General features: G+C 41.2%; 1 protein-coding gene across 2 annotated transcripts in view; it reads right to left on the bottom strand.

Moving 5' to 3' along the window:
* LOC142471297 (class I histocompatibility antigen, F10 alpha chain-like) overlaps positions 1 to 20,648 on the bottom strand; it is a 176,081-nt gene that overhangs the window by 15,519 nt on the left and 139,914 nt on the right. For both annotated transcript variants that reach the window (XM_075578131.1, XM_075578130.1), the window contains exon 5: positions 646 to 753. In XM_075578131.1, the coding sequence (XP_075434246.1) occupies positions 646 to 753 (108 nt within the window). The remainder of the gene's footprint in view (positions 1 to 645; positions 754 to 20,648) is intronic.

The following is a 20,648-nucleotide window of genomic DNA, read 5'->3' on the forward strand; positions in this document are numbered from 1 at the left end:
CTAACCATGGATTCAGAGCATGTGACCACTCCCATCCATACATAGGGCACCTCACCAGGGTGTGAGGGCAAACCTCCATAATTACTGTTGGCATGCCCATAACTTACCAGGCCTTACTGTCAGCAGGAGAGATGACTGCAGCCATTTTACAGCATGACTACATAAGTATATTCTGCAGATGTCGTGTGTTTGTCTATTAAGGAAATCACAATTTATTTTGCAACTTGTTCTGTTCAATCAAGTACCCAGAAATATAAATGTGTTGATAAAGTTGGAGTCCATAGTGACAAGGCTTTCTTTTTATGCTTTGTGTTTTTTGTATTAAAGGGACAGTGTACCTAATATTTTATGTCGGCGTCTGTTCTGAATAAACCCCGGAGGGATTGGTTAAACACCAGTACTGCATGTATAGGTTTATCTGACCTCACCTACATTCGGTCACAGCGCCGCATAACACAAACTCCCTGTGTTTGCGTGTAGAATAACACAAGCTCCCCGTTTGTGTCTAGGTATATAACACAACCTGTGTGTGTATGTTTATAGAACAAAACCTCCCTGTGTGTATAACACAACCTCATTGTGTGTGTGTATATAACAGCCTCCCTGTGTGGACAATAATTGCATATCCATTAATTTGTTACTGACCTGAACGCTTCTTGTACACATAGAATCCAACCCCAGCAGCGATAATCCCCAGGACCCCAACCACAGCAATAATAATGAACAGAAGGATCGAGTCGCTGTTCTTGGGATCTGTATATAAGAAATACAATATAAGGGGTGAGGGACGGTGCTGAGATACACAGTAATAATAATGTACGGAGGGATTGTGTCGCTGTTCTTGGGATCTGTATATAAGAAATACAATATAAGAGGTGAGGGACGGTGCTGAGAGACACAGTAATAATAATGTACGGAGGGATTGTGTCGCTGTTCTTGGGATCTGTATATAAGAAATACAATATAAGAGGTGAGCGACGGTGCTGAGAGACACAGTAATAATAATGTACGGAGGGATTGTGTCGCTGTTCTTGGGATCTGTATATAAGAAATACAATATAAGAGGTGAGGGACGGTGCTGAGAGTCACAGTAATAATAATGTACGGAGGGATTGTGTTGCTGTTCTTGGGTTCTGAATATAAGAAATACAATATAAGAGGTGAGGGGCGGTGCTGAGAGACACAGTAATAATAATGTACGGGGGGATTGTGTCGCTGTTCTTGGGATCTGTATATAAGAAATACAATATAAGAGGTGAGGGACGATGCTGAGACAGTAATAATAATGTACAGAGGGATTGTGTCGCTGTTCTTGGGTTCTGTATATAAGAAATACAATATAAGAGGTGAGGGACGGTGCTGAGAGACACAGTAATAATAATGTACGGAGGGATTGTGTCGCTGTTCTTGGGTTTTGTATATAAGAAATACAATATAAGAGGTGAGGGACGGTGCTGAGAGACACAGTAATAATAATGTACGGAGGGATTGTGTCGCTGTTCTTGGGATCTGTATAGAAGAAATACAATATAAGGGGTGAGGGACGGTGCTGAGAGTCACAGTAATAATAATGTACGGAGGGATTGTGTCGCTGTTCTTGGGTTCTGTATATAAGAAATACAATATAAGAGGTGAGGGACGGTGCTGAGAGACACAGTAATAATAATGTACGGGGGGATTGTGTCGCTGTTCTTGGGATCTGTATATAAGAAATACAATATAAGAGGTGAGGGACGATGCTGAGACAGTAATAATAATGTACGGAGGGATTGTGTCGCTGTTCTTGGGTTCTGTATATAAGAAATACAATATAAGAGGTGAGGGACGGTGCTGAGAGACACAGTAATAATAATGTACGGAGGGATTGTGTCGCTGTTCTTGGGTTTTGTATATAAGAAATACAATATAAGAGGTGAGGGACGGTGCTGAGAGAGACACAGTAATAATAATGTACGGAGGGATTGTGTCGCTGTTCTTGGGTTCTGTATATAAGAAATACAATATAAGAGGTGAGGGACGGTGCTGAGAGACACAGTAATAATAATGTACGGAGGGATTGTGTCGCTGTTCTTGGGGTCTGTATATAAGAAATACAATATAAGAGGTGAGGGACGGTGCTGAGAGACACAGTAATAATAATGTACGGAGGGATTGTGTCGCTGTTCTTGGGATCTGTATATAAGAAATACAATATAAGAGGTGAGGGACGATGCTGAGAGACACAGTAATAATAATGTACGGAGAGATTGTGTCGCTGTTCTTGGGATCTGTATATAAGAAATACAATATAAGAGGTGAGGGACGGTGCTGAGAGACACAGTAATAATAATGTACGGAGGGATTGTGTCGCTGTTCTTGGGTTCTGTATATAAGAAATACAATATAAGAGGTGAGGGACGGTGCTGAGAGACACAGTAATAATAATGTACGGAGGGATTGTGTCGCTGTTCTTGGGAACTGTATATAAGAAATACAATATAAGAGGTGAGGGACGGTGCTGAGAGACACAGTAATAATAATGTACGGAGGGATTGTGTCGCTGTTCTTGGGATCTGTATATAAGAAATACAATATAAGAGGTGAGGGACGGTGCTGAGAGACACAGTAATAATAATGTACTGAGGGATTGTGTCGCTGTTATTGGGTTCTGTATATAAGAAATACAATATAAGAGGTGAGGGACGGTGCTGAGAGACACAGTAATAATAATGTACGGAGGGATTGTGTCGCTGTTCTTGGGGTCTGTATATAAGAAATACAATATAAGAGGTGAGGGACGGTGCTGTGAGACACAGTAATAATAATGTACGGAGGGATTGTGTCGCTGTTCTTGGGGTCTGTATATAAGAAATACAATATAAGAGGTGAGGGACGGTGCTGAGAGTCACAGTAATAATAATGTACGGAGGGATTGTGTCGCTGTTCTTGGGATCTGTATATAAGAAATACAATATAAGAGGTGAGGGACGGTGCTGAGAGACACAGTAATAATAATGTACGGAGGGATTGTGTCGCTGTTCTTGGGATCTGTATATAAGAAATACAATATAAGAGGTGAGGGACGGTGCTGAGAGACACAGTAATAATAATGTACGGGGGGATTGTGTCGCTGTTCTTGGGATCTGTATATAAGAAATACAATATAAGAGGTGAGGGACGGTGCTGAGAGACACAGTAATAATAATGTACGGAGGGATTGAGTCGTTGTTCTTGGGTTCTGTATATAAGAAATACAATATAAGAGGTGAGGGACGGTGCTGAGAGTCACAGTAATAATAATGTACGGAGGGATTGTGTCGCTGTTCTTGGGTTCTGTATATAAGAAATACAATATAAGGGGTGAGGGACGGTGCTGAGAGACACAGTAATAATAATGTACGGAGGGATTGTGTCGCTGTTCTTGGGATCTGTATATAAGAAATACAATATAAGAGGTGAGGGACGGTGCTGAGAGTCACAGTAATAATAATGTACGGAGGGATTGTGTCGCTGTTCTTGGGTTCTGTATATAAGAAATACAATATAAGAGGTGAGGGACGGTGCTGAGAGACACAGTAATAATAATGTACGGAGGGATTGTGTCGCTGTTCTTGGGATCTGTATATAAGAAATACAATATAAGAGGTGAGGGACGATGCTGAGAGACACAGTAATAATAATGTACGGAGGGATTGTGTCGCTGTTCTTGTATCTGTATATAAGAAATACAATATAAGAGGTGAGGGACGGTGCTGAGAGACACAGTAATAATAATGTACGGAGGGATTGTGTCGCTGTTCTTGGGATCTGTATATAAGAAATACAATATAAGAGGTGAGGGACGATGCTGAGAGACACAGTAATAATAATGTACGGAGGGATTGTGTCGCTGTTCTTGGGTTCTGTATATAAGAAATACAATATAAGAGGTGAGGGACGGTGCTGAGTGTCACAGTAATAATAATGTACGGAGGGATTGTGTCGCTGTTCTTGGGTTCTGTATATAAGAAATACAATATAAGAGGTGAGGGACGGTGCTGAGAGACACAGTAATAATAATGTACGGGGGGATTGTGTCGCTGTTCTTGGGATCTGTATATAAGAAATACAATATAAGAGGTGAGGGACGATGCTGAGAGACACAGTAATAATAATGTACGGAGGGATTGTGTCGCTGTTCTTGGGATCTGTATATAAGAAATACAATATAAGAGGTGAGGGACGGTGCTGAGAGACACAGTAATAATAATGTACGGGGGGATTGTGTCGCTGTTCTTGGGATCTGTATATAAGAAATACAATATAAGAGGTAAGGGACGGTGCTGAGAGAGTCACAGTAATAATAATGTACGGAGGGATTGTGTCGCTGTTCTTGGGATCTGTATATAAGAAATACAATATAAGAGGTGAGGGACGGTGCTGAGAGACACAGTAATAATAATGTACGGAGGGATTGTGTCGCTGTTCTTGGGATCTGTATATAAGAAATACAATATAAGAGGTGAGGGACGGTGCTGAGAGACACAGTAATAATAATGTACGGAGGGATTGTGTCGCTGTTCTTGGGATCTGTATATAAGAAATACAATATAAGAGGTGAGGGACGGTGCTGAGAGACACAGTAATAATAATGTACGGAGGGATTGTGTCGCTGTTCTTGGGTTCTGTATATAAGAAATACAATATAAGAGGTGAGGGACGGTGCTGAGAGACACAGTAATAATAATGTACGGAGGGATTGTGTCGCTGTTCTTGGGTTCTGTATATAAGAAATACAATATAAGAGGTGAGGGACGGTGCTGAGAGACACAGTAATAATAATGTACGGAGGGATTGTGTCGCTGTTCTTGGGTTCTGTATATAAGAAATACAATATAAGAGGTGAGGGACGGTGCTGAGAGACACAGTAATAATAATGTACGGAGGGATTATGTCGCTGTTCTTGGGTTCTGTATAAAAGAAATGCAATATAAGAGGTGAGGGACGGTGCTGAGAGACACAGTAATAATAATGTACGGAGGGATTGTGTCGCTGTTCTTGGGATCTGTATATAAGAAATACAATATAAGAGGTGAGGGACGGTGCTGAGAGACACAGTAATAATAATGTACGGAGGGATTGTGTCGCTGTTCTTGGGTTCTGTATATAAGAAATACAATATAAGAGGTGAGGGGCGGTGCTGAGAGACACAGTAATAATAATGAACGGAGGGATTGTGTCGCTGTTCTTGTATCTGTATATAAGAAATACAATATAAGAGGTGAGGGACGATGCTGAGAGACACAGTAATAATAATGTACGGAGGGATTGTGACGCTGTTCTTGGGATCTGTATATAAGAAATACAATATAAGAGGTGAGGGACGGTGCTGAGAGACACAGTAATAATAATGTACGGAGGGATTGTGTCGCTGTTCTTGGGATCTGTATATAAGAAATACAATATAAGAGGTGAGGGACGGTGCTGAGAGACACAGTAATAATAATGTACGGAGGGATTGTGTCGCTGTTCTTGGGTTCTGTATATAAGAAATACAATATAAGAGGTGAGGGACGGTGCTGAGAGACACAGTAATAATAATGTACGGAGGGATTGTGTCGCTGTCCTTGGGGTCTGTATATAAGAAATACAATATAAGGGGTGAGGGACGGTGCTGAGAGACACAGTAATAATAATGTACGGAGGGATTGTGACGCTGTTCTTGGGTTCTGTATATAAGAAATACAATATAAGAGGTGAGGGACGGTGCTGAGAGACACAGTAATAATAATGTACGGAGGGATTGTGTCGCTGTCCTTGGGGTCTGTATATAAGAAATACAATATAAGAGGTGAGGGACGGTGCTGAGAGAGACAGTAATAATAATGTACGGAGGGATTGTGTCGCTGTCCTTGGGGTCTGTATATAAGAAATACAATATAAGAGGTGAGGGACGGTGCTGAGAGACACAGTAATAATAATGTACGGAGGGATTGTGTCGCTGTTCTTGGGATCTGTATATAAGAAATACAATATAAGGGGTGAGGGACGGTGCTGAGAGACACAGTAATAATAATGTACGGAGGGATTGTGTCGCTGTTCTTGGGATCTGTATATAAGAAATACAATATAAGGGGTGAGGGACGATGCTGAGAGACACAGTAATAATAATGTACGGGGGGATTGTGTCGCTGTTCTTGGGATCTGTATATAAGAAATACAATATAAGAGGTGAGGGACGGTGCTGAGAGACACAGTAATAATAATGTACGGAGGGATTGTGTCGCTGTTCTTAGGATCTGTATATAAGAAATACAATATAAGAGGTGAGGGACGGTGCTGAGAGACAGTAATAATAATGTACGGAGGGATTGTGTCGCTGTTCTTGGGTTCTGTATATAAGAAATACAATATAAGAGGTGAGGGACGATGCTGAGAGACACAGTAATAATAATGTACGGAGGGATTGTGTCGCTGTCCTTGGGGTCTGTATATAAGAAATACAATATAAGGGGTGAGGGACGGTGCTGAGAGAGTCACAGTAATAATAATGTACGGAGGGATTGTGTCGCTGTTCTTGGGATCTGTATATAAGAAATACAATATAAGAGGTGAGGGACGGTGCTGAGAGACACAGTAATAATAATGTACGGAGGGATTGTGTCGCTGTTCTTGGGTTCTGTATATAAGAAATACAATATAAGAGGTGAGGGACGGTGCTGAGAGACACAGTAATAATAATGTACGGAGGGATTGTGTCGCTGTTCTTGGGATCTGTATATAAGAAATACAATATAAGAGGTGAGGGACGATGCTGAGAGACACAGTAATAATAATGTACGGAGGGATTGTGTCGCTGTTCTTGGGTTCTGTATATAAGAAATACAATATAAGAGGTGAGGGACGGTGCTGAGACAGTAATAATAATGTACGGAGGGATTGTGTCGCTGTTCCTGGGTTCTGTATATAAGAAATACAATATAAGAGGTGAGGGACGGTGCTGAGAGACACAGTAATAATAATGTACGGGGGGATTGTGTCGCTGTTCTTGGGTTCTGTATATAAGAAATACAATATAAGAGGTGAGGGACGGTGCTGAGAGTCACAGTAATAATAATGTACGGAGGGATTGTGTCGCTGTTCTTGGGATCTGTATATAAGAAATACAATATAAGAGGTGAGGGACGATGCTGAGAGACACAGTAATAATAATGTACGGAGGGATTGTGTCGCTGTTCTTGGGATTTGTATATAAGAAATACAATATAAGAGGTGAGGGACGGTGCTGAGAGACACAGTAATAATAATGTACGGAGGGATTGTGTCGCTGTTCTTTGGATCTGTATATAAGAAATACAATGTAAGAGGTGAGGGACGGTGCTGAGAGACACAGTAATAATAATGTACGGAGGGATTGTGTCGCTGTTCTTGGGTTCTGTATATAAGAAATACAATATAAGAGGTGAGGGACGGTGCTGAGAGACACAGTAATAATAATGTACGGAGGGATTGTGTCGCTGTTCTTGGGATCTGTATATAAGAAATACAATATAAGAGGTGAGGGACGGTGCTGAGAGTCACAGTAATAATAATGTACGGAGGGATTGTGTCGCTGTTCTTGGGTTCTGTATATAAGAAATACAATATAAGAGGTGAGGGACGGTGCTGAGAGTCACAGTAATAATAATGTATGGAGGGATTGTGTCGCTGTTCTTGGGATCTGTATATAAGAAATACAATATAAGAGGTGAGGGACGGTGCTGAGAGACACAGTAATAATAATGTACGGAGGGATTGTGTCGTTGTTCTTGGGATCTGTATATAAGAAATACAATATAAGAGGTGAGGGGCGGTGCTGAGAGACATAGTAATAATAATGTACGGGGGGATTGTGTCGCTGTTCTTGGGTTCTGTATATAAGAAATACAATATAAGAGGTGAGGGACGGTGCTGAGAGACACAGTAATAATAATGTACAGAGGGATTGTGTCGCTGTTCTTGGGATCTGTATATAAGAAATACAATATAAGAGGTGAGGGACGGTGCTGAGAGACACAGTAATAATAATGTACGGAGGGATTGTGACGCTGTTCTTGGGATCTGTATATAAGAAATACAATATAAGAGGTGAGGGACGGTGCTGAGAGACACAGTAATAATAATGTACGGGGGATTGTGTCGCTGTTCTTGGGTTCTGTATATAAGAAATACAATATAAGAGGTGAGGGACGGTGCTGAGAGACACAGTAATAATAATGTACGGAGGGATTGTGTCGCTGTTCTTGGGATTTGTATATAAGAAATACAATATAAGAGGTGAGGGACGGTGCTGAGAGACACAGTAATAATAATGTACGGAGGGATTGTGTCGCTGTTCTTGGGATCTGTATATAAGAAATACAATATAAGAGGTGAGGAACGGTGCTGAGACACAGTAATAATAATGTACGGAGGGATTGTGTCGCTGTTCTTGGGTTCTGTATATAAGAAATACAATATAAGGGGTGAGGGACGGTGCTGAGACACAGTAATAATAATGTACGGGGGGATTGTGTCGCTGTTCTTGGGTTCTGTATATAAGAAATACAATATAAGGGGTGAGGGACGGTGCTGAGACACAGTAATAATAATGTACAGAGGGATTGTGTCGCTGTTCTTGGGATCTGTATATAAGAAATACAATATAAGAGGTGAGGGACGGTGCTGAGAGACACAGTAATAATAATGTACGGAGGGATTGTGTCGCTGTTCTTGGGTTCTGTATATAAGAAATACAATATAAGAGGTGAGGGACGGTGCTGAGAGACACAGTAATAATAATGTACGGAGGGATTGTGTCGCTGTTCTTGGATCTGTATATAAGAAATACAATATAAGGGGTGAGGGACGGTGCTGAGAGACACAGTAATAATAATGTATGGAGGGATTGTGTCGCTGTTCTTGGGTTCTGTATATAAGAAATACAATATAAGAGGTGAGGGACGGTGCTGAGAGACACAGTAATAATAATGTACGGAGGGATTGTGTCGCTGTTCTTGGGTTCTGTATATAAGAAATACAATATAAGAGGTGAGGGACGGTGCTGAGAGACACAGTAATAATAATGTACGGAGGGATTGTGTCGCTGTTCTTGGGGTCTGTATATAAGAAATACAATATAAGAGGTGAGGGACGGTGCTGAGAGACACAGTAATAATAATGTACGGAGGGATTGTGTCGCTGTTCTTGGGTTCTGTATATAAGAAATACAATATAAGAGGTGAGGGACGGTGCTGAGAGACACAGTAATAATAATGTACGGAGGGATTGTGTCGCTGTTCTTGGGATCTGTATATAAGAAATACAATATAAGAGGTGAGGGACGGTGCTGAGAGACACAGTAATAATAATGTACGGAGGGATTGTGTCGCTGTTCTTGTGTTCTGTATATAAGAAATACAATATAAGAGGTGAGGGACGGTGCTGAGAGACACAGTAATAATAATGTACGGAGGGATTGTGTCGCTGTTCTTGGGATCTGTATATAAGAAATACAATATAAGAGGTGAGGGACGGTGCTGAGAGACACAGTAATAATAATGTACGGGGGGATTGTGTCGCTGTTCTTGGGTTCTGTATATAAGAAATACAATATAAGAGGTGAGGGACGGTGCTGAGAGACACAGTAATAATAATGTACGGAGGGATTGTGTCGCTGTTCTTGGATTCTGTATATAAGAAATACAATATAAGAGGTGAGGGACGGTGCTGAGAGACACAGTAATAATAATGTACGGAGGGATTGTGTCGCTGTTCTTGGGTTCTGTATATAAGAAATACAATATAAGAGGTGAGGGACGGTGCTGAGAGACAGTAATAATAATGTACGGAGGGATTGTGTCGCTGTTCTTGGATCTGTATATAAGAAATACAATATAAGGGGTGAGGGACAGTGCTGAGAGACACAGTAATAATAATGTACGGAGGGATTGTGTCGCTGTTCTTGGGATCTGTATATAAGAAATACAATATAAGAGGTGAGGGACGGTGCTGAGAGACACAGTAATAATAATGTACGGAGGGATTGTGTCGCTGTTCTTGTGTTCTGTATATAAGAAATACAATATAAGAGGTGAGGGACGGTGCTGAGAGACACAGTAATAATAATGTACGGAGGGATTGTGTCGCTGTTCTTGGGATCTGTATATAAGAAATACAATATAAGAGGTGAGGGACGGTGCTGAGAGTCACAGTAATAATAATGTACGGGGGGATTGTGTCGCTGTTCTTGGGATCTGTATATAAGAAATACAATATAAGAGGTGAGGGACGGTGCTGAGAGACACAGTAATAATAATGTACGGAGGGATTGTGTCGCTGTTCTTGGGATCTGTATATAAGAAATACAATATAAGAGGTGAGGGGCGGTGCTGAGAGACACAGTAATAATAATGAACGGAGGGATTGTGTCGCTGTTCTTGTATCTGTATATAAGAAATACAATATAAGAGGTGAGGGACGGTGCTGAGAGACACAGTAATAATAATGTACGGAGGGATTGTGTCGCTGTTCTTGGGATCTGTATATAAGAAATACAATATAAGAGGTGAGGGACGGTGCTGAGAGACACAGTAATAATAATGTACGGAGGGATTGTGTCACTGTTCTTGGGATCTGTATATAAGAAATACAATATAAGAGGTGAGGGACGGTGCTGAGAGACACAGTAATAATAATGTACGGAGGGAATGTGTCGCTGTTCTTGGATCTGTATATAAGAAATACAATATAAGAGGTGAGGGACGGTGCTGAGAGACACAGTAATAATAATGTACGGAGGGATTGTGTCGCTGTTCTTGGGATCTGTATATAAGAAATACAATATAAGAGGTGAGGGACGGTGCTGAGAGACAGTAATAATAATGTACGGAGGGATTGTGTCGCTGTTCTTGGGATCTGTACATAAGAAATACAATATAAGAGGTGAGGGACGGTGCTGAGAGACACAGTAATAATAATGTACGGAGGGATTGTGTCGCTGTCCTTGGGGTCTGTATATAAGAAATACAATATAAGGGGTGAGGGACGGTGCTGAGAGACACAGTAATAATAATGTACGGAGGGATTGTGACGCTGTTCTTGGGTTCTGTATATAAGAAATACAATATAAGAGGTGAGGGACGGTGCTGAGAGACACAGTAATAATAATGTACGGAGGGATTGTGTCGCTGTCCTTGGGGTCTGTATATAAGAAATACAATATAAGAGGTGAGGGACGGTGCTGAGAGAGACAGTAATAATAATGTACGGAGGGATTGTGTCGCTGTCCTTGGGGTCTGTATATAAGAAATACAATATAAGAGGTGAGGGACGGTGCTGAGAGACACAGTAATAATAATGTACGGAGGGATTGTGTCGCTGTTCTTGGGATCTGTATATAAGAAATACAATATAAGGGGTGAGGGACGGTGCTGAGAGACACAGTAATAATAATGTACGGAGGGATTGTGTCGCTGTTCTTGGGATCTGTATATAAGAAATACAATATAAGGGGTGAGGGACGATGCTGAGAGACACAGTAATAATAATGTACGGGGGGATTGTGTCGCTGTTCTTGGGATCTGTATATAAGAAATACAATATAAGAGGTGAGGGACGGTGCTGAGAGACACAGTAATAATAATGTACGGAGGGATTGTGTCGCTGTTCTTAGGATCTGTATATAAGAAATACAATATAAGAGGTGAGGGACGGTGCTGAGAGACAGTAATAATAATGTACGGAGGGATTGTGTCGCTGTTCTTGGGTTCTGTATATAAGAAATACAATATAAGAGGTGAGGGACGATGCTGAGAGACACAGTAATAATAATGTACGGAGGGATTGTGTCGCTGTTCTTGGGTTCTGTATATAAGAAATACAATATAAGAGGTGAGGGACGGTGCTGAGAGACACAGTAATAATAATGTACGGAGGGATTGTGTCGCTGTTCTTGGGATCTGTATATAAGAAATACAATATAAGAGGAGAGGGACGATGCTGAGAGACACAGTAATAATAATGTACGGAGGGATTGTGTCGCTGTTCTTGGGTTCTGTATATAAGAAATACAATATAAGAGGTGAGGGACGGTGCTGAGACAGTAATAATAATGTACGGAGGGATTGTGTCGCTGTTCCTGGGTTCTGTATATAAGAAATACAATATAAGAGGTGAGGGACGGTGCTGAGAGACACAGTAATAATAATGTACGGGGGGATTGTGTCGCTGTTCTTGGGTTCTGTATATAAGAAATACAATATAAGAGGTGAGGGACGGTGCTGAGAGTCACAGTAATAATAATGTACGGAGGGATTGTGTCGCTGTTCTTGGGATCTGTATATAAGAAATACAATATAAGAGGTGAGGGACGGTGCTGAGAGACACAGTAATAATAATGTACGGAGGGATTGTGTCGCTGTTCTTGGGTTCTGTATATAAGAAACACAATATAAGAGGTGAGGGACGGTGCTGAGAGACACAGTAATAATAATGTACGGAGGGATTGTGTCGCTGTTCTTGGGATCTGTATATAAGAAATACAATATAAGAGGTGAGGGACGGTGCTGAGAGACACAGTAATAATAATGTACGGAGGGATTGTGTCGTTGTTCTTGGGATCTGTATATAAGAAATACAATATAAGAGGTGAGGGGCGGTGCTGAGAGACATAGTAATAATAATGTACGGGGGGATTGTGTCGCTGTTCTTGGGATCTGTATATAAGAAATACAATATAAGAGGTGAGGGACGATGCTGAGAGACACAGTAATAATAATGTACGGAGGGATTGTGTCGCTGTTCTTGGGATTTGTATATAAGAAATACAATATAAGAGGTGAGGGACGGTGCTGAGAGACACAGTAATAATAATGTACGGAGGGATTGTGTCGCTGTTCTTTGGATCTGTATATAAGAAATACAATATAAGAGGTGAGGGACGGTGCTGAGAGACACAGTAATAATAATGTACGGAGGGATTGTGTCGCTGTTCTTGGGTTCTGTATATAAGAAACACAATATAAGAGGTGAGGGACGGTGCTGAGAGACACAGTAATAATAATGTACGGAGGGATTGTGTCGCTGTTCTTGGGATCTGTATATAAGAAATACAATATAAGAGGTGAGGGACGGTGCTGAGAGACACAGTAATAATAATGTACGGAGGGATTGTGTCGTTGTTCTTGGGATCTGTATATAAGAAATACAATATAAGAGGTGAGAGGCGGTGCTGAGAGACATAGTAATAATAATGTACGGGGGGATTGTGTCGCTGTTCTTGGGATCTGTATATAAGAAATACAATATAAGAGGTGAGGGACGGTGCTGAGAGACACAGTAATAATAATGTACGGAGGGATTGTGTCGCTGTTCTTGGGTTCTGTATATAAGAAATACAATATAAGAGGTGAGGGACGGTGCTGAGAGACACAGTAATAATAATGTACAGAGGGATTGTGTCGCTGTTCTTGGGATCTGTATATAAGAAATACAATATAAGAGGTGAGGGACGGTGCTGAGAGACACAGTAATAATAATGTACGGAGGGATTGTGACGCTGTTCTTGGGATCTGTATATAAGAAATACAATATAAGAGGTGAGGGACGGTGCTGAGAGACACAGTAATAATAATGTACGGGGGATTGTGTCGCTGTTCTTGGGTTCTGTATATAAGAAATACAATATAAGAGGTGAGGGACGGTGCTGAGAGACACAGTAATAATAATGTACGGAGGGATTGTGTCGCTGTTCTTGGGATCTGTATATAAGAAATACAATATAAGGGGTGAGGGACGGTGCTGAGAGACACAGTAATAATAATGTACGGAGGGATTGTGTCGTTCTTGGGTTCTGTATATAAGAAATACAATATAAGTGGTGAGGGACGGTGCTGAGAGACACAGTAATAATAATGTACGGAGGGATTGTGTCGCTGTTCTTGGGTTCTGTATATAAGAAATACAATATAAGAGGTGAGGGACGGTGCTGAGAGACACAGTAATAATAATGTACGGAGGGATTGTGTCGCTGTTCTTGGGGTCTGTATATAAGAAATACAATATAAGAGGTGAGGGACGGTGCTGAGAGACACAGTAATAATAATGTACGGAGGGATTGTGTCGCTGTTCTTGGGTTCTGTATATAAGAAATACAATATAAGGGGTGAGGGACGGTGCTGAGACACAGTAATAATAATGTACGGGGGGATTGTGTCGCTGTTCTTGGGTTCTGTATATAAGAAATACAATATAAGGGGTGAGGGACGGTGCTGAGACACAGTAATAATAATGTACAGAGGGATTGTGTCGCTGTTCTTGGGATCTGTATATAAGAAATACAATATAAGAGGTGAGGGACGGTGCTGAGAGACACAGTAATAATAATGTACGGAGGGATTGTGTCGCTGTTCTTGGGTTCTGTATATAAGAAATACAATATAAGAGGTGAGGGACGGTGCTGAGAGACACAGTAATAATAATGTACGGAGGGATTGTGTCGCTGTTCTTGGATCTGTATATAAGAAATACAATATAAGGGGTGAGGGACAGTGCTGAGAGACACAGTAATAATAATGTACGGAGGGATTGTGTCGCTGTTCTTGGGATCTGTATATAAGAAATACAATATAAGAGGTGAGGGACGGTGCTGAGAGACACAGTAATAATAATGTACGGAGGGATTGTGTCGCTGTTCTTGTGTTCTGTATATAAGAAATACAATATAAGAGGTGAGGGACGGTGCTGAGAGACACAGTAATAATAATGTACGGAGGGATTGTGTCGCTGTTCTTGGGATCTGTATATAAGAAATACAATATAAGAGGTGAGGGACGGTGCTGAGAGACACAGTAATAATAATGTACGGGGGGATTGTGTCGCTGTTCTTGGGTTCTGTATATAAGAAATACAATATAAGAGGTGAGGGACGGTGCTGAGAGACACAGTAATAATAATGTACGGAGGGATTGTGTCGCTGTTCTTGGATTCTGTATATAAGAAATACAATATAAGAGGTGAGGGACGGTGCTGAGAGACACAGTAATAATAATGTACGGAGGGATTGTGTCGCTGTTCTTGGGGTCTGTATATAAGAAATACAATATAAGAGATGAGGGATGGTGCTGAGAGACACAGTAATAATAATGTACGGAGGGATTGTGTCGCTGTTCTTGGGATCTGTATATAAGAAATACAATATAAGAGGTGAGGGACGGTGCTGAGAGACACAGTAATAATAATGTACGGGGGGATTGTGTCGCTGTTCTTGGGATCTGTATATAAGAAATACAATATAAGAGGTGAGGGACGGTGCTGAGAGACACAGTAATAATAATGTACGGGGGGATTGTGTCGCTGTTCTTGGGATCTGTATATAAGAAATACAATATAAGAGGTGAGGGACGGTGCTGAGAGACACAGTAATAATAATGTACGGAGGGATTGTGTCGCTGTTCTTGGATTCTGTATATAAGAAATACAATATAAGAGGTGAGGGACGGTGCTGAGAGACACAGTAATAATAATGTACGGAGGGATTGTGTCGCTGTTCTTGGGGTCTGTATATAAGAAATACAATATAAGAGGTGAGGGACGGTGCTGAGAGACACAGTAATAATAATGTACGGAGGGATTGTGTCGCTGTTCTTGGGATCTGTATATAAGAAATACAATATAAGAGGTGAGGGACGGTGCTGAGAGACACAGTAATAATAATGTACGGGGGGATTGTGTCGCTGTTCTTGGGATCTGTATATAAGAAATACAATATAAGAGGTGAGGGACGGTGCTGAGAGACACAGTAATAATAATGTACAGGGGGATTGTGTCGCTGTTCTTGGGATCTGTATATAAGAAATACAATATAAGAGGTGAGGGACGGTGCTGAGAGACACAGTAATAATAATGTACGGAGGGATTGTGTCGCTGTTCTTGGGATCTGTATATAAGAAATACAATATAAGAGGTGAGGGACGGTGCTGAGAGACACAGTAATAATAATGTACGGAGGGATTGTGTCGCTGTTCTTGGGATCTGTATATAAGAAATACAATATAAGGGGTGAGGGACGGTGCTGAGAGTCACAGTAATAATAATGTACGGAGGGATTGTGTCGCTGTTCTTGGGATCTGTATATAAGAAATACAATATAAGAGGTGAGGGACGGTGCTGAGAGACATAGTAATAATAATGTACGGGGGGATTGTGTCGCTGTTCTTGGGGTCTGTATATAAGAAATACAATATAAGAGGTGAGGGGCGGTGCTGAGAGACACAGTAATAATAATGTACGGAGGGATTGTGTCGCTGTTCTTGGGTTCTGTATATAAGAAATACAATATAAGGGGTGAGGGACGGTGCTGAGAGACACAGTAATAATAATGTACGGAGGGATTGTGTCGCTGTTCTTGGGATCTGTATATAAGAAATACAATATAAGAGGTGAGGGACGGTGCTGAGAGACACAGTAATAATAATGTACGGGGGGATTGTGTCGCTGTTCTTGGGTTCTGTATATAAGAAATACAATATAAGAGGTGAGGGACGGTGCTGAGAGACACAGTAATAATAATGTACGGAGGGATTGTGTCGCTGTTCTTGGGATCTGTATATAAGAAATATAATATAAGAGGTGAGGGACGGTGCTGAGAGACACAGTAATAATAATGTACGGAGGGATTGTGTCGCTGTTCTTGGGATCTGTATATAAGAAATACAATATAAGAGGTGAGGGACGGTGCTGAGAGACACAGTAATAATAATGTACGGAGGGATTGTGTCGCTGTTGTTGGGGTCTGTATATAAGAAATACAATATAAGAGGTGAGGGACGGTGCTGTGAGACACAGTAATAATAATGTACGGAGGGATTGTGTCGCTGTTCTTGGGTTCTGTATATAAGAAATACAATATAAGAGGTGAGGGACGGTGCTGAGAGACACAGTAATAATAATGTACGGAGGGATTGTGTCGCTGTTCTTGGGTTCTGTATATAAGAAATACAATATAAGAGGTGAGGGACGGTGCTGAGAGACACAGTAATAATAATGTACGGAGGGATTGTGTCGCTGTTCTTGGGATCTGTATATAAGAAATACAATATAAGAGGTGAGGGACGGTGCTGAGAGACACAGTAATAATAATGTACGGAGGGATTGTGTCGCTGTTCTTGGATCTGTATATAAGAAATACAATATAAGGGGTGAGGGACAGTGCTGAGAGACACAGTAATAATAATGTACGGAGGGATTGTGTCGCTGTTCTTGGGATCTGTATATAAGAAATACAATATAAGAGGTGAGGGACGGTGCTGAGAGACACAGTAATAATAATGTACGGAGGGATTGTGTCGCTGTTCTTGGGGTCTGTATATAAGAAATACAATATAAGAGGTGAGGGACGATGCTGAGAGACACAGTAATAATAATGTACGGAGGGATTGTGTCACTGTTCTTGGGATCTGTATATAAGAAATACAATATAAGAGGTGAGGGACGGTGCTGAGAGACACAGTAATAATAATGTACGGGGGGATTGTGTCGCTGTTCTTGGGATCTGTATATAAGAAATACAATATAAGAGGTGAGGGACGGTGCTGAGAGACACAGTAATAATAATGTACGGGGGGATTGTGTCGCTGTTCTTGGGTTCTGTATATAAGAAATACAATATAAGAGGTGAGGGGCGGTGCTGAGAGACACAGTAATAATAATGTACGGAGGGATTGTGTCGCTGTTCTTGGGATCTGTATATAAGAAATACAATATAAGAGGTGAGGGACGGTGCTGAGAGACACAGTAATAATAATGTACGGGGGGATTGTGTCGCTGTTCTTGGGATCTGTATATAAGAAATACAATATAAGAGGTGAGGGACGGTGCTGAGAGACACAGTAATAATAATGTACGGAGGGATTGTGTCGCTGTTCTTGGGATCTGTATATAAGAAATACAATATAAGAGGTGAGGGACGGTGCTGAGAGACACAGTAATAATAATGTACGGAGGGATTGTGTCGCTGTTCTTGGGTTCTGTATATAAGAAATACAATATAAGAGGCGAGGGACGGTGCTGAGAGACACAGTAATAATAATGTACGGAGGGATTGTGACGCTGTTCTTGGGTTCTGTATATAAGAAATACAATATAAGAGGTGAGGGACGGTGCTGAGAGACACAGTAATAATAATGTACGGAGGGATTGTGTCGCTGTTCTTGGGATCTGTATATAAGAAATACAATATAAGAGGTGAGGGACGGTGGTGAGAGACACAGTAATAATAATGTACGGAGGGATTGTGTCGCTGTTCTTGGGATCTGTATATAAGAAATACAATATAAGAGGTGAGGGACGATGCTGAGAGACACAGTAATAATAATGTACGGAGGGATTGTGACGCTGTTCTTGGGTTCTGTATATAAGAAATACAATATAAGAGGTGAGGGACGGTGCTGAGAGACACAGTAATAATAATGTACGGAGGGATTGTGTCGCTGTTCTTGGGATCTGTATATAAGAAATACAATATAAGAGGTGAGGGACGATGCTGAGAGACACAGTAATAATAATGTACGGAGGGATTGTGTCGCTGTTCTTGGGATCTGTATATAAGAAATACAATATAAGAGGTGAGGGACGATGCTGAGAGACACAGTAATAATAATGTACGGAGGGATTGTGTCGCTGTTCTTGGGTTCTGTATATAAGAAATACAATATAAGAGGTGAGGGACGGTGCTGAGAGTCACAGTAATAATAATGTACGGAGGGATTGTGTCGCTGTTCTTGGGATCTGTATATAAGAAATACAATATAAGAGGTGAGGGACGGTGCTGAGAGACACAGTAATAATAATGTACGGAGGGATTGTGTCGCTGTTCTTGGGTTCTGTATATAAGAAATACAATATAAGAGGTGAGGGACGGTGCTGAGAGACACAGTAATAATAATGTACGGAGGGATTGTGTCGCTGTTCTTGGGATCTGTATATAAGAAATACAATATAAGAGGTGAGGGACGATGCTGAGAGACACAGTAATAATAATGTACGGAGGGATTGTGTCGCTGTTCTTGGGTTCTGTATATAAGAAATACAATATAAGAGGTGAGGGACGGTGCTGAGACACAGTAATAATAATGTACGGAGGGATTGTGTCGCTGTTCTTGGGGTCTGTATATAAGAAATACAATATAAGAGGTGAGGGACGGTGCTGAGAGACACAGTAATAATAATGTACGGAGGGATTGTGTCTCTGTTCTTGGGATCTGTATATAAGAAATACAATATAAGAGGTGAGGGACGGTGCTGAGAGACACAGTAATAATAATGTACGGAGGGATTGTGTCGCTGTTCTTGGGATCTGTATATAAGAAATACAATATAAGAGGTGAGGGACGGTGCTGAGAGACACAGTAATAATAATGTACGGAGGGATTGTGACGCTGTTCTTGGGATCTGTATATAAGAAATACAATATAAGAGGTGAGGGACGGTGCTGAGAGACACAGTAATAATAATGTACGGAGGGATTGTGTCGCTGTTCTTGGGTTCTGTATATAAGAAATACAATATAAGAGGTGAGGGACGGTGCTGAGAGACACAGTAATAATAATGTACGGAGGGATTGTGTCGCTGTTCTTGGGGTCTGTATATAAGAAATACAATATAAGGGGTGAGGGACGGTGCTGAGAGACACAGTAATAATAATGTACGGAGGGATTGTGTCGCTGTTCTTGGGGTCTGTATATAAGAAATACAATATAAGGGGTGAGGGACGGTGCTGAGAGACACAGTAATAATAATGTACGGAGGGATTGTGTCGCTGTTCTTGGGATCTGTATATAAGAAATACAATATAAGAGGTGAGGGACGGTGCTGAGAGACACAGTAATAATAATGTACGGGGGGATTGTGTCGCTGTTCTTGGGATCTGTATATAAGAAATACAATATAAGGGGTGAGGGACGGTGCTGAGAGACACAGTAATAATAATGTACGGGGGGATTGTGTCGCTGTTCTTGGGGTCTGTATATAAGAAATACAATATAAGAGGTGAGGGACGGTGCTGAGAGACACAGTAATAATAATGTACGGGGGGATTGTGTCGCTGTTCTTGGGTTCTGTATAAAAGAAATACAATATAAGAGGTGAGGGACGGTGCTGAGAGAGACACAGTAATAATAATGTACGGAGGGATTGTGTCGCTGTTCTTGGGATCTGTATATAAGAAATACAATATAAGGGGTGAGGGACGGTGCTGAGAGACACAGTAATAATAATGTACGGAGGGATTGTGTCGCTGTTCTTGGGTTCTGTATATAAGAAATACAATATAAGAGGTGAGGGACGGTGCTGAGAGAGACACAGTAATAATAATGTACGGAGGGATTGTGTCGCTGTTCTTGGGATCTGTATATAAGAAATACAATATAAGGGGTGAGGGACGGTGCTGAGAGAGACACAGTAATAATAATGTACGGAGGGATTGTGTCGCTGTTCTTGGGATCTGTATATAAGAAATACAATATAAGAGGTGAGGGACGGTGCTGAGAGACACAGTAATAATAATGTACGGAGGGATTGTGTCGCTGTTCTTGGGGTCTGTATATAAGAAATACAATATAAGAGGTGAGGGACGGTGCTGAGAGACACAGTAATAATAATGTACGGAGGGATTG

Source organism: Ascaphus truei, chromosome 20, assembly GCF_040206685.1.
Source record: "Ascaphus truei isolate aAscTru1 chromosome 20, aAscTru1.hap1, whole genome shotgun sequence".
NCBI classification, from domain to species: domain Eukaryota; kingdom Metazoa; phylum Chordata; class Amphibia; order Anura; family Ascaphidae; genus Ascaphus; species Ascaphus truei.